This window comes from Malaclemys terrapin, chromosome 10 (assembly GCF_027887155.1).
Source record: "Malaclemys terrapin pileata isolate rMalTer1 chromosome 10, rMalTer1.hap1, whole genome shotgun sequence".
Taxonomy (NCBI): domain Eukaryota; kingdom Metazoa; phylum Chordata; order Testudines; family Emydidae; genus Malaclemys; species Malaclemys terrapin.
The window spans coordinates 65,994,718-66,009,248 of NC_071514.1; the positions used below are offsets into that span (position 1 = coordinate 65,994,718).

At 37.2% G+C, this 14,531-nt stretch overlaps 1 protein-coding gene across 5 annotated transcripts in view; it reads right to left on the minus strand.

Moving 5' to 3' along the window:
* The window catches only part of MRTFB (myocardin related transcription factor B), a 172,049-nt gene that overhangs the window by 32,709 nt on the left and 124,809 nt on the right, over positions 1–14,531 (minus strand). For all 5 annotated transcript variants that reach the window (XM_054041868.1, XM_054041865.1, XM_054041867.1 and 2 more), the window contains 4 exons: positions 12,359–12,414; positions 10,170–10,245; positions 7,829–7,990; positions 7,074–7,258 (listed from right to left, as the gene is read on the minus strand). In XM_054041868.1, coding sequence (XP_053897843.1) covers positions 7,074–7,258; positions 7,829–7,990; positions 10,170–10,245; positions 12,359–12,414 — 479 coding nt within the window. The remainder of the gene's footprint in view (positions 1–7,073; positions 7,259–7,828; positions 7,991–10,169; positions 10,246–12,358; positions 12,415–14,531) is intronic.

The window sequence follows — 14,531 nt, forward strand, 5'->3', positions numbered from 1 at the left end:
CTGCAGCACTACTCGTTTTCTTTATTCAGCCTTTTAAATCCTAAAACATGCAGTAGTATCAGTACCCATGATTATACTTACCTAGGCAATGATACTACAGCCAACTCTCAATGAATGGAATTTTACAAAACTGACCATATTCGAGGTTTTCTTAATAGTGCAAGGTCAAATGCAAACAGTATCCTACCTGCATGGAACAAAATCTACAGCCATCAGAGGTCAATGAACTAAATTTAAAGTGGTAGTCCTGTGTAATTCCCTGACCTAGCCAGTCAACATTTCTTCTTTTTTTCCCTTTAGAATATGGCTTTTTATTAGTACTATTAAAAAACAATAACACCCCAAACCAAACAAACCCTGCCATTTCACTGATACTAGGAATCAAACTGTTGTCTCTCAAGCAAACATCATGTTACTTGAACTTGAACAGTCCCACTGCCACACAGTCAATTACCTGTTCTCACATTGACAATGAGCTGCAAATTGAAAGGGCTGCAAACCATATGAAATATGCAGCTTGGTGGACTCCTCATTTTTACAATAGCTCTATTTGGGGTGGGGAAGCAGGGTAGGAAAGGGCAAACAATGTCCTTCACTTTCTTGTCATGTTTTCTAATTTAACAGGTTTTAATTGTGGATTGGTTGCCACTTCTCTATTTCTTAAAGGAGATATGTAAAGACAACAATAAAAGAACAAATCTCCCATTTCCCATCACAGATGTGTTATTTCGGCACTTTCTCTATTAATGAAAGTGAACATGCACCAGGTTAACAGCTAGTTTGAGTGTATTAGGAAAGTAATCATTTCACATTGCTTCATCGAGCAATGTCCTTCAGTATTCAGAAATTGGTCTAAAAATAAATTGGCTATTAAGCAGTGTTATCATCACTTGACATGTTTGAAGTAATGAGGTCAAAACACCTAATCCTTACCAGATGCAAACATCTGAGGTGAAAGCAAGATGACTTTTGGGTCATCACTCAATCTGTCTGAGGGATCATAAATGTTTTAATGCTTTAAGGCCTGGAAACATGTACAGGGGGGAAGTCTTCAAAGAGTCCTGACTATACTCCATTGTTTTCAAAATATTCTTTATATTTTCTGTTGTAATAAAATGCAAAGTTTGTCAGAGGAAATTAACAGAGTGAAAGAGCAAATTCCCAGGCACATGTTCCACATGTGAGCTCTTATTCTTATATTTCAAAAGGAACATGAAGATAAGCATCTGTTTCAGTCTGTGGAGGAGCAGTTTTGTACTTCTAGATGTATATGTAGAAGAGTATGGAACACAGTGTAAAATCTGCAACTAGAAGATTTAAAGCCCCATTTGAAGTGCTTTGCAAATTAGCTGTAAGTGCTCTGTTGTTTTGTTGTTGCTACCATGTATCTATCTAACACTTACCATTTGAATGGCTTTTGGCATGCATTGCTTCAAGTATTTTTATTTAACTATCCATAAGGAGCCTAACTCTTCACTTACTGATCTGATTTCATGTGGTTTGTTTTCATTTCACTCAACACACATTCAATTTTTTCCATATGGAACCTAATTCATGTCACAATTTGCACCTCAGGAAGGAATGCACTGTAAATGATGTATACTATCAGCTGCCTCAGACAGACATGTTTTTCTAGAATTTGAAATTTGCAATCTTTTTTGCATTGTATCATGGTGGCGGTTAGGAAAAAGGTTCAGAATAATTCCAGTTTCTGCCATGTAGTATAGTAAGGTAGTTGCAATTTTACAAGAGTCAGGGCCATGTTAAAAGTCAACTGGCTCAGTTTAAAAATAAGTGTACCGATATAAAGCGAGTTTAAACGACAAACGGGAAAATGTTCCAAAATGCTCAGTTCTGTAGTTTGTACTTTGTATAGAACCTTCATGAAACACCCTGAGCTCCCTATGAAGTTGTTCTGAAAATCCAGCACTAGATTACAGCCATCACTAACCAAAAGAGATATTACAGATTTACATTAATACCCATCACTCTGGCATTAAAATTGTTTCCTCCTTAAATCTTTCCATAAACTGTAAAATAGTTATTCTTAGTCACATTGCAAAAGCGGCACATTTATTTTAGAGTATACAATTAAGAATGTATGAATGTAAGCACCAGAAAATCCCAACCATCACTATCAATGGATTATTAGAAGTCTATATGCAAATAAAAAAAACTTGCAAGATATTGGGTTGAACATTTAAGTGTTCATGAGTGCAGCAATATGTAAGAAGGAGGAAATCTGGATAAAAAGTGCAAGACATAGGAAAAGAAAAAATAAGGTGTTGGTAGTGTAACGAGGAATAAGAAAAAGGTAGGGATAATTTTATTTAGGGAATAGTGACTTGAAAGCAACTGAACTTAAGTTCAAATTCATTACTGATCAATAGTGACTAAAAGTCAAGTAAAAGCAGCAAGGAGACCTGTGGCACCTTATAGACTAACAGACATATAGGAGCATGAGCTTTCGTGGGTGAATACCCACCTCTTCGGATGCATGTGAAAGTCTAGTGGAAGTCTGGTAACCTACTTTAAATGAGTTGGTGGTCTCCAGTTCCAAGTGGATGAATGTCCCCCTATCAAAAAAGCCCAGGACCATACTTATATTAATTGGGCATCCATGCTGGCTGTCTCAAAGAAGCCAACGACCAAAATGGCACAAAGAATTAACACTAGAGGAAAAACAACAGTCTGGCAACATCTAATACAAGTAAGCATCATAAATAATGGTCTACTGAGTAACTCAAAGACTGGAGATACCAAAACTGGCTGTAAGAATCCAGCGAGAGGCACTCATGATAACAATGCTCAGATGACTATATTATACACATAGCCTTCTGTTTTAGGAACTGGTCAAACTTAAAATTAATTTCCAGTGCAAATGATGTTCATTCCATTGATAATCTGGCAAGTTGTTTTCCATCTGCATTTTTATAAGATGTTCAAAGATGCAGAAATATTCAAGGTCAGACAGTGTTACTGTGCTTTCTAAACCACACAACTACATTATAGTGAAGATTTTTTGTTTGTTTGCAAAACTCAAGCTATTTTTGCAGTTCAGATGAACTGTGAAAGAGGGAATCAAGCATCTCAACATTTCATTTTGCGTATTTAAATTGTTCTAGTTTTCACCAGTGGATAGATCTTATGAGTGCTTAAAATGCAACTCCAAATTTTATTTATTTTATATTATATTATATATATATTTTCTTCTAAATTAGGGCTGTCGATTAATCGCAGTTAACTCACGCAATTAACTCAAAAAAATTAATCGCACTGTTAAACAATAGAATGCCAATTGAAATGTATTCAATATTTTTGGATGTTTTTCTACATTTTCAAATATATTGATTTCTATTACAACACAGAATACAAAGTGTACAGTGCTCACTTTATATTATTATTTTTTATTACAAATATTTGCACTGTAAAAATGATAAAAGAAATAGTATAGTATTTTTCAATTCACCTCATACAAGTACTGTAGTGCAATCACTTTATTGTGAAAGTGTAACTTACAAACGTAGATTTTTTTTGTTACATAACTGCACTCAAAAACCAAACAATGTAAAACTTTAGAGCCTAAGTCCATTTAGTCCTGCTTCTTTTTCAGCCAGTTGCTAAGACGAACGCGTTTGTTTACATTTACGGGAGATAATGCTGCCTGCCTCTTATTTACAATGTCACCTGAAAGTGAGAACAGGTGTTCACATGGCACTTTTGTAGCTGCTGTTGCAAGGTATTTACATGCCAAATATGCTAAACATTCATATGCCCCTTTGTGCTTCTGCCACCATTCCAGAAGACATGCTTCCATGCTGATGATGCTCATTAAAAAAATAATGCATTAATTAAATTTGTGACTGAACTCCTTGGGGGAGAATTGTGTGTCTCCTGTTCTGTTTTACCAGCATTCTGCCACTTATTTCATGTTATAGCAGTCTTGGATGATGACCCAGCACATGTCCTTTTTAGGAACACTTCCACAGCAGATTTGACAAAACGCAAAGAAGGTACCAATGTGAGATTTCTAAGAATAGATACAGCACTTGACCCAAGGTATAAGAATCTGAAGTGCCTTCCAAAATCTGAGAGGGATGAGGTGTGGCGCATGCTTTCAGATGTCTTAAAAGAGCAGCCCTCTGATGCGGAAATTACAGAACCCGAACCACCAAAAAAGAAAATCAACTTTCTGCTGGTGGCATCTAACTCAGATGATGAAAATGAACATGCGTCGGTCCGCTCTGCTTTGGATTGTTATTGCACAGAACCCACCATCAGCATGGACGCATGTTGGAATGGTGGTTGAAGCATGAAAGGACATATGAATCTTTAGCACATCTGACACATAAATATCTTGCGACGTTGGCTACAACAGTGCCAGGTGAATGCCTGTTCTCACTTTGAGGTGACATTGTAAACAAGAAGCGGGCAGCATTATCTCCTGCAAATTGTAGCCAAACTTGTTTGTCTGAGCAAGAAGTAGGACTGAGGGGACTTGTAGGCTCTAAACTTTTACACTGTTTTATTTTTGAATGCAGTTATTTTTTGTACATAATTCTACATTTGTAAGTTCAACTTTCATGATAAAGAGATTGCACTACAGTACTTGTATTAAGTGAATTGAAAAATACTACTTCTTTTGTTTTTTATAGAGCAAATATTTTAAATCAAAAATAAATATAAAGTAAGCCCTGTACACTTTGTATTCTGTGTTGTAATTGAAATTAATATATTTGAAAAGATCCAAAAATATTTAAATAAATGGTATTCTATTATTGTTTAACAGCGTGATTAATCACAATTAATTTTTTTAAATCGCTTGACAACCCTATTCTAAATAGTATAAACGGTTAGACTAATAATCCAAAAAAATAATAGGGTAACTTGGTGTTTAGTTCTTTAAGTCTACAAATTTTACAAATTGGTTGAGACAGGCTTTTGAGAAAATAAATTCAAGTACAGCATTATGCCTCCACCTGTCTGCTACTACATGACTTTTGAAAAATGTTTGAAACAAGACACTATGGTCCCAATACTCCTTTCATATTTACAGTGGAATTGATAATTTACAGTGGGTTTATTACTGATGTACACCAATGTAATGAGATGACACTGATTAGGCCCTTGGAGCTTATTAATGGAGTAATTTGGATCAATCTTAATCGCCTCTACTTCTGAAGAGGCAATCTGTTTTCCTTTTAGATCTAATAATTTATACTGTCAGAGACACAAAACTGCCATCCTTTTGAAGGAGACTACCTTTGGACCAGTCAATGAAGCACCTGAGAGAAGCAATGTTGCTTCTTTGACCTAAGAACATAAGCTACAAAGACTAACAATTAAGCTCCAATCTCTCCATGGCAGTGGATAGTACTATTTTGAAGCTACTGAGTCAAATCTACATTTGATTTTTTGTTAATCTATTTTAAAAAAATACCATTCATTCAGATATCTTGTTATAGATTAGAGAAATGTTGCATCTGCCAGTTTTGTTCCTTTTAGTATTACAGGTTTCCTTACTTTCACTCTTCTTTGGAAAATCTAATTTAGATACATAATGCAAGAAAACAAGAAAATCTAGCTTAGATGAGAAACAGCAAGTTTGTTTTGTTTCTTAATACTGAACATCTACACTGTTTTAAAACGATATAAATATAAAAAACAACATCTTCATTACTTCTGTGATCTTTTCTGGAGACCAGGGCCAGATCCCCAGCTGATGTAGACTGTCATAGCTCCACTGACTGACTTCAATAGAGTTGTGATGATTTATACAAGTTAACTATCTGGAATGAAGAAAGGTACTAAAAAGCCAGTAGCAACTGCAGTTAACCATTACTATTAAAGACAAAACATTCTTCTGGGATGACTGCAAAGGTTCTACAGATTCTGGAAAAAGCATGGGGTAAAATATTGGCTTCCTTGAAGTGAATGGGAGTTTTGCTATTGACTTCAAGGGAGCCAGGATTTCACTCTTGGAACCTAGGAACAGCAAACTGGGTTCTTCACATTCCAGTGCAGCAACATAAGAACGGCCATACGGGTCAGATCAAAGGTCCATCTAGCCCAGTATCCTGTCTTCCGACAGTGGCCAATGCCAGGTGCGCCAGAGGAAATGAACAGAACAGGTAATCATCAAGTGATCCATTCCCTGTTGCCCATTCCCAGCTTCTGGCAAACAAAGACTAGGGACACCATCCCTGCCCATCCTGGTAGCCATTGATGGACCTATCATCCTCCATGAATTTATCTCGTTCTTTTTTGAACCCTAAATTCTTTTTTGAACTCTTTTACTGCAAGCATTTGCAAAGTAATCTAGGTAAACAAGTGTCTCTAAAGTCCATTAAAAAGGATCCAATAATTACAGATACTAGCAAGCAATGACTCTGAGATGATTTAATTCATCATCAGTTCTAGACTACACAGAGAGCTTGAAAACAGTATGAAAGTTTGTCTTTTTCAAAGGTTTATCTGTTTTTTGTGTCTGATTTTAACTGGCTATTATCTTTCCTCCCCCAAATATCTAATTCAATGTCATCTCTGAAGTACGTTGGAAATGTGAAAAAACAATATTGAGAGTTTTTAAAAGCTTGAAACAGCCTGCTTTAGTTTAGTTACCTGAAGTTGTGGGTTGCTTGGCAGTGTGATGAATGAAATCTGGTGTTCAAGAAGTAGTAGTATTTCTAGGGTCATATATATCATAGAAAGAGACACAGAGATGGTGGCCAGTAGGAAAGATAAAATAAAAGAGGAGTTAAAAATGATAAATATTAATGAAAAAAATGAGGGAAATAAAGAAAGGTGAGAACACAACTAGTGCTCTTTATTTGCTTCCTCCTTTTCCTATGTTATGTTCGGAGCCTTCAATACCTCTTTTTGGTCAAATATGTTTTCCAACTTTGATCAACAGTACCTAAAATGAGCATCATTTAAGTGAAATGTCACAAAAACACGCAGAAAGTAAAATATCATGTATGGTAAATGTGCTTTTTTATCAGTGCTCTCTTTACTGCAATACAGTACTACAACACATAGGTTTGTGATTTGATTCTCACATTTATAAACTGTACCTGTGTGGTAGAAGTAGTGTTCGGTGTGACTGATGATGGCGAGTCACTTGTTTTTGGCTCACCAGGAGACGCTGCTGAACCCTGGGATTCCTGGCTAGCAGGCTGATCTGGAGATAAAGCATCACTGCTGTCTTCATCAAATGAGTAATCATCCAAAGCTTGGGGATAACTCTCTTGTCCAACTGCTAGGATGTTTACAAAAAATAAACTCTTTAGTTCAAAAGTCAGTATTTAGCTAGTTAGAGGAGCCATAAAATGTTGGAAATCAACTAGCATACTATTTTTGTATCTAAATGTTATTTTTAACACAATAAAAGCCATCTTAAAAGATATTCAAGGGTCCAAAAATTGGTTGCTCAATGATGATGGTCTTCTAAGAAAGAATAAAAAGAACCGTATTCCATATATTTGAGCATTTAGTGGGATGTTCCCTTAAGATGGGAGGTGACTAAATAAGAATCATTTATGTAGCGTCAATTTTTAATTATTTTTAATAATGAAAAGATTCACTCATGTAAGACAGACATAGCCTTATACTCCAATCAACTGTACATTTAAAACTGAGTTTGAATAAAAATAGTATTACTTTGCTTAATTTAGTGCTGATAGGGCATAGGTATCTTAGAAGTTGACATAATACATAGCTAATTAACTATTTTTTTTTTTTCAACTAACCTTTAAAGTTAAGGTTCAAATTACTAATTTCTCATATTGCCTTACTGATAACAGATCCAAGTTGTAGATCTTCTACTTGCCTATAATTGCTTCTTTAACACTGGAGTCTACAGGAAGGATGTTCTTTTCCACCAGTTCCATAGGGCCAGGCCTCTGAGCAATCTTCTCATTCAGATCATCTGCCAGCCGAGCTCTCTTCAGTTTCATCTGAGTTGCCTGCAGTGAGGGTTCTGCAAATGTCTCTAAAAGAGATAAAACTTTTAATGATTCTGTTAACTATTTTGTCTCATATTAAGACCACCAAAATAGCATTTGATTTTCAAAGCCATACCTCCATGAATGTCGAAAACTTGGTCATACAGGCTCAACCAACCAACATAGTATTTAATAATAATTATTAATTTTATTATTAAATTATGGTAGTGCCTGGGGATCCCAAATCAACACCCCATTGTCTTAGGCACTCTGATCAAGGGACCCTGCCCCATCATCAATTTAGGATGCAATCTGTAGCTACAGAATCTACACAACATAAACAAGATGTGTAATATTTACTGTACACTACAACAGATGGACAGGATACCAAAATGCTGTTTATTAGTATAAGCAGCTATATAAATGGTGTTGACCTATTAGAGAGGCACCATCAGATTTAAATGTTTTATTACAAAAAAGTCCTTGTCTATGTTACTGAAATAATTAAAACAACTTACACAACTTCACAATTTATGATATGGTACTGGTTACTTTTGACATTTCTTTCACTAGGGAGAAGACTACACAATTTTGCATTTGATGATAGCCAGTTTCTTGTCAATTTCACTTGCAATTCTCCGGGTTATGTTTGAGTTGAAAACTCCAGAGGGTAATATTTATTTGCTTAAAACACTCCAGTGAAATATCTTGTTTATTTGAAAAGATTTTCGTTATTAAAAAAAATCCTCACTGATTCTATGAGCATATTTTTACAAAGCTAAAATTTGAATCAAATTTGACCCGAAAAACTCTCTTCAATTACTTTTTCCCCAATTCAGCAAGGAATTTAAACACCTATTTAACTTTAAGCACTTGAGTAGTCCCACTGAAGTCAATTTAAATTACGCAATTGCTTACGCACTTTGCCAAATCAGGGCCTTTGTCACCAAAGTAAGACTATCAATTTATTCTTCTAGACTCATTAAGTAGGCTGAAGTGGAAAGAAAAAAACCCATCGGGGACATTTTAAAGAATGCAGGCACTTCTTATTCTACAGTAATAATATCAGCATATATGGTAATCATGTGTGTGAAACCAAAAGTATGACACACAGAACTAGTATTATTCATAAATCTAAAAGCAAATCACATTAGTAAAAATTTATACATTATAGCAGCAATCTTCTAGTTAAGGGCGAGTTGGTATTTCTATTATAAACCCCAGTTTTCAGAATGTAACGTCTTGGCTGTTTCCCAATATACTGGGCAGAAACTTGATATGATTTTAGCCCCAATGACAGTTTTCCCAGAACAAATATGAATGAAATCCATTAAACTGTTGTTTTTCAACTTCAAAACAAATTTTTGGAGCCTCTCTTGCCAAACTCAACTATAAAAGGCTTAATTTTAAAATGTAATTTTGAAGGTTGTTAGATGTTTGTTGCGTGCTAATTTTAATGACAAAATGCAGATGGTCTGTCAATATGAAGAATCCTGATCTGAGTGTAGTATCCCAAGTTCATGTTCTGAAAACTAAAAACAGCAGACTATTTCACCAAATGGAATACTGTTAATTCATTTTGTTTTTATTACTGCTGTTTGTACATACAATGGGATTTCAATATTAAAACATGCTAATGCAGTCCCATTCAAAAACTAATTTTATTATTTCTGAGTATTAAATTTACCTGAACAGCAAGGCAACAAAATGTGCACAGATGAGCTCATTAATGTTTAATCTACTGTGGAAAACCTCCCTTAAAATTGTAAGATTGTTTCAGGGCTTCCTGGAAAGACTGCAACAATGTATACTGTATGTACAACTCTTAGGACTTGGTCCTGCCAGTGAAGGCAGGGGGCTGGACTCGATGACCTTTCGGGGTCCCTTCCAGTTCTATGAGATAGGAGCTAGATAATACAGCAATTAACTTTATATGATACAACACAAGTTTTATTTAAGGGAAACTGTGGTTATAGCGGCATCCTCCTCACAGCTGAGAAGAGAGCAGTGGTCAGGAGTGTCTTCTCTGCTGTCCTATGGATTAAGGATAAAGATTCCTCCCCACTGGTTCAAGTCTCCATGGAGTACCAATTAGCTGAACTACAGATTGGCATGCAAAACAGTCCTGCACCTTAATAAGTACCTCTTAACAAAGCTTGATTCAGTAAGATAGCCCAAAACTAAAATAAACCGTTAGCCTGAAAAACAGGATACATGGGTTCCTACCTTCCAGAATATGCATTCTGACCAATTCTGATCGATCTGGTCTGCTGCGAATCTTGTGCTTCAGAAAATTTTCAGTCTTTTTAAAAAAAAAAAAAAAAAAAAAAGCATCATACTAATGCTAATAACTATAGAACAAAGCAATTTGTTCACTCACACAAACTTTTACGAGAACTGGATTTATGAATATATTGCTGCTTGGCTTATATTCCTGTAGCTGAGTATCACTGTTTTCTGTTGGGGGAGAGATTTATTTTTTTGCATTGAAAATTCTTCCCTATGAAGAAAGCCATTAAAGCGTTAGAATTTTTGGCAAGACTTTGCATTAAAGCTTAGGTTGTGGCTTTATGTTTGTGATTATTAAAGTATTTATATTGCACAGTAAGTATAGTTGGCAATTTACATTGCCTAGGATAAAACTTAGTTCCCCTTCCCCTGAATAGTTTACAAATAACAAGGATCCCATAAAATGACCCACCTTAAACAGACTCTCTGCCTAATACCCCCACTCGCTCCTCTTAACTACGACCCAAACACACAGAGCAAGAAAGGGAGATTGAAATCTAAATCTAATTGGTGTGATTGAACTGGGATTTGGGAAATGCAGCACACTGGTACAGACATAAAATGACTACAGTAACCAAGACAGATATTGCCTTTGAACTGCTTTTAAAAGTCAATTTTTTTCTTTACTTGAAAGTTAGTGACATCCCTACTTCAAAGCAGCAGCCAGCACTAATGAGCAAATTGCTCCTGGCCCTTGTGTTGGTACATAGAGAGCCTTCTCTACACACATTAGTACATCCCGTGTAAGAACCAGAGACAGCTTAAGTGTCTGAGTCACAATCCCTGCGTAAGCAACCCAGGAGCAATCCAGAGATACGCTATTCCATAATGCAGGTCCATGCCATATTACCACAGTTCAGACCTTTGCTATTAAAATCTGCTGTGCAAAGTAACATCCTTATTAATTTTCTTAAAAGAAACCCATCTCTTTGGAATAAGTTTGAAGATCTAGATGACTAGACTTCACAGTTTACAGTTTGCCAGTTTTATGAAGTTATGGCACAATAACTGACTCTTACTGGATTGTGCAGAGTAATTCAGGCATAACTAACCTTGTCCTAGAGTCCAGATTATTATTAAAGTTTTTAAACTGTCTTTAATAAAAATTGTCAGCTGACCTACCAGTGTCTCTCTTATAAAGGATATGTATTAGGAGATGTCAATTTGTCCATTATCCTCCATATAAAAGTACGAGGAGGTGGACTGAAACAGTACTGTACATGGCAGTAGCTGTATCAATGGCCCCATCAATTTCTACATAATTTAAGGTTATTCTGAATGTGATCCAGATCAGTGGTGACTTCTTAAATCTGAAGACAGGCAGACTGAAAATAGATCTAAGGGCAATATTCTGCATTCCACATCTGTGGACGAATGTAAGGGGAGTGGAACTGCTATGATTCTGTGTAGTATGTAGCAACCCATGCACCACTGAGCTCTGTTCTTTGGTGTATCTCCATGGCAACCAGTGGGGAAGGGAGAATTAGCAAGAATTGGTGCAGGGGAAAGGTCAGTAAATTTTACAATACTTTTACCATGATCCAAAACTGGATCTACAGAGAAAGCAGGCAGCATTACAACTGTTATTGTAGTCCTAGAGCACAGAAATATCAGGATGGATAATATGATGGTGGCATTTTTTTCCTCTTGCCTGCATTAAGGCTTGTCCACAATGCAGTTTTAGCCACCAGAGTACTTACACTGATACAGCTGCACTGGTGCCTAAAAACTTCAGCACAGACAAGGCCTCAGTTTCCTTGCACAAAACCTGCCATATTTCTCTGCTGTCCTTTTAACAGTGCTCTTCTTGGACTGGGGGGCAGACCTCGAGTAGAGTACCATCACATTTAAACCCCCAACCTGTCTGGGACTGGTGGAGAATTCAGAACACTCCCACTCAACACAAGAGATTTGCTACAAATGTTGCATTTCAATTTTAAGGATTCTTCCAGAATATTACCATAGACTATTTACAATGATAATAAAATGTCGCATGCAGTCTGAGAACTGCCTACCTCACATTACTGATCTATTTTTGTTTTTCATAAGTAATAAACTTGCTTTCTTTTTTCAGATATTAACAGTATGTTGATAGTTTTAAAAAAAGTATAAACTAGATCCCTTACCCTGGCTCGTTCCAAGCTCTTTCTCTGCTCATGGAATGCAGCTGGGCTTTTCAAAGCTGTGAGAAGAAAGAAAGAGTTAAACTGACAGGAAATGGTTTTCAAATGAAATGCTCTAATCAGTGTATTAGTTAAGGATAGGCATCTTGCACTCAAAACTACATCAGATGTGGGACTCCACTTTACTAGCCCAACATCTGACTCTTTCTATTTATTATTTGCTTGTATTTCCTGAAGGTTAAATTCATCCCTGTGCAGAAAGCTTAAGTGGGACTGAAGTATTGCATATTCTTTGTGCTGGCCCTCTGCACAGGGAGGCATTCCACTCTGAGATTATAGCTCATTGTTAAAATATGTACAGGTTAAGTCTTTCTCACATAGAAAATTACTGTAACTCACAGATATAATACAGGTATAGATTCTAAATTGGGATTTGTAGTGGATCATCAAGGCAAAACAAACTCCACTTCTCATGCATATGCAGAGAACATTAGAATATTTTAAGGTACACTGTGATGCCCTAATAAATTCTAATATTTTATGTCACCCATGTCATATGCTGGTGTCCCCTAGCTATTTACCAATAAAGTGCTCTATGGTAGAATTTTATCAGCCACCATTCACAATACTGAAGCTGTCTATCTGTCCCACTACATTACCCTTCACTTATGATTTATTTTCTTTAATAATAAATACAGGAAAGATCAATGCACAAAACATTCAGACAGGTAAAGAAATGGTCTTTTACTAAGAACTGTCTGCACTAATTTGTTTTTAAACATTGTAAAAACACAAAATATTCAAAGGAAAGAACAGTTAAAATAGACTAGCACCATAATGTTGTGTTTCATTCTGAAGCAATTTTCAAGAAAATATAAACAAGTAAGGGAAAAAATCAAGGACACATTTGTATTTTTTAAAGTGCTATCGCCTCACTTTCCTGATGAAGTCTGTTGATTCCCAGACAGAAAAAGAAAGGTGCCTCCTTGGAGCCCACTCCACAGTGTAAGAAGTCTGCAACATTGTAGCTGAAAGCCCAGCTGTGCTTGAGAGAGAAGGTATTCCCTGACTTTTGTGACCTCCCTAACTTCTGCAGTGGTCCCTGCAGTTGCCTTGGGAGCCGACTGAGCAGCTCAGGCAGCCCCTGGGCCAGTTGCACTGGCTGCTGCTGGGGCAGTCTCAACCCCCCGCTCCCCAGAAGCAGGAGTTTGGATGTGGGGGGTTTAGGGCTGGGGATTGCGGTGTGGGGTGGTGCTTATCTGCGGGGAGAAGGGGGCTCCCTGGAAGGGTGACAGGAACTCCCCTCCCTCAGCTCCTGGCTCCACGTGCGGCCTCCGCACGCAGGCACTGCCGCTGCAGCTCCCATAGGCTGTGGTTACCAGCCAATGGGAGCTTTAGAACCGGAGCTTGGGACAGAGTGGAGGCAGCGTGTGGAGCTAGGAGCTGGAGGTTGCCGCTTCCCAGGAGCCAGGTAGGAAACCTGCCCCAGCCCCACCAACCCTCTCCCCCCCAGCACCCGTGGCACCCCCTCAGCCATGCCCCCCCAGCGACTGCCCCCCACCTCGTGCCATCCCACCCCCAAAGTTTTAGTCAGGGGTACACAGTAAAAGTCACGGACAGGTCATGGGACGTGAAATTTTGTTTACTGCCCGTGACCTGTCCATGACTTTTACTAAAAATACCCTTTACTAAAACGTAGCCTTACTGATAAGCCACTACAGTACTGAAAAGGCTAAGAGGATACTATAGTGAAGCAGTCTCAGGTGTGGTGGGTAACTGGAAACCTCTAAGAAGAGATTAGTTTCAAGAAGCCATGCAAGGAATTGTGACTTCAACGGTGAAGACTTGAATATTATTTATAATAATTGTAACTAATGCATTTTTGTAATTTTAAATTGGTATATTTGTTTATTGAATAAAGAATAATTTTTCTAATGGGGTCCATAATCTATGGAGTCCAGTCTTCTCTTACTAGACATTGTCAACTTCCACTGATTCTAAAAATGGACTAAGGTAAAGATGCTCAGGGGGGTGGGGAGTGTTCAGTGCAACTAGGGATGGTGGTATCAAAGGTGGCTTTAATCTGTCTTTGCACTCCCCTGATCCTAGGGCTGCCTTCCACCCAGCTGGTCCCCCAGCATAAATTAGAATAGCTATAGGCTGCTCTACCTTGTTC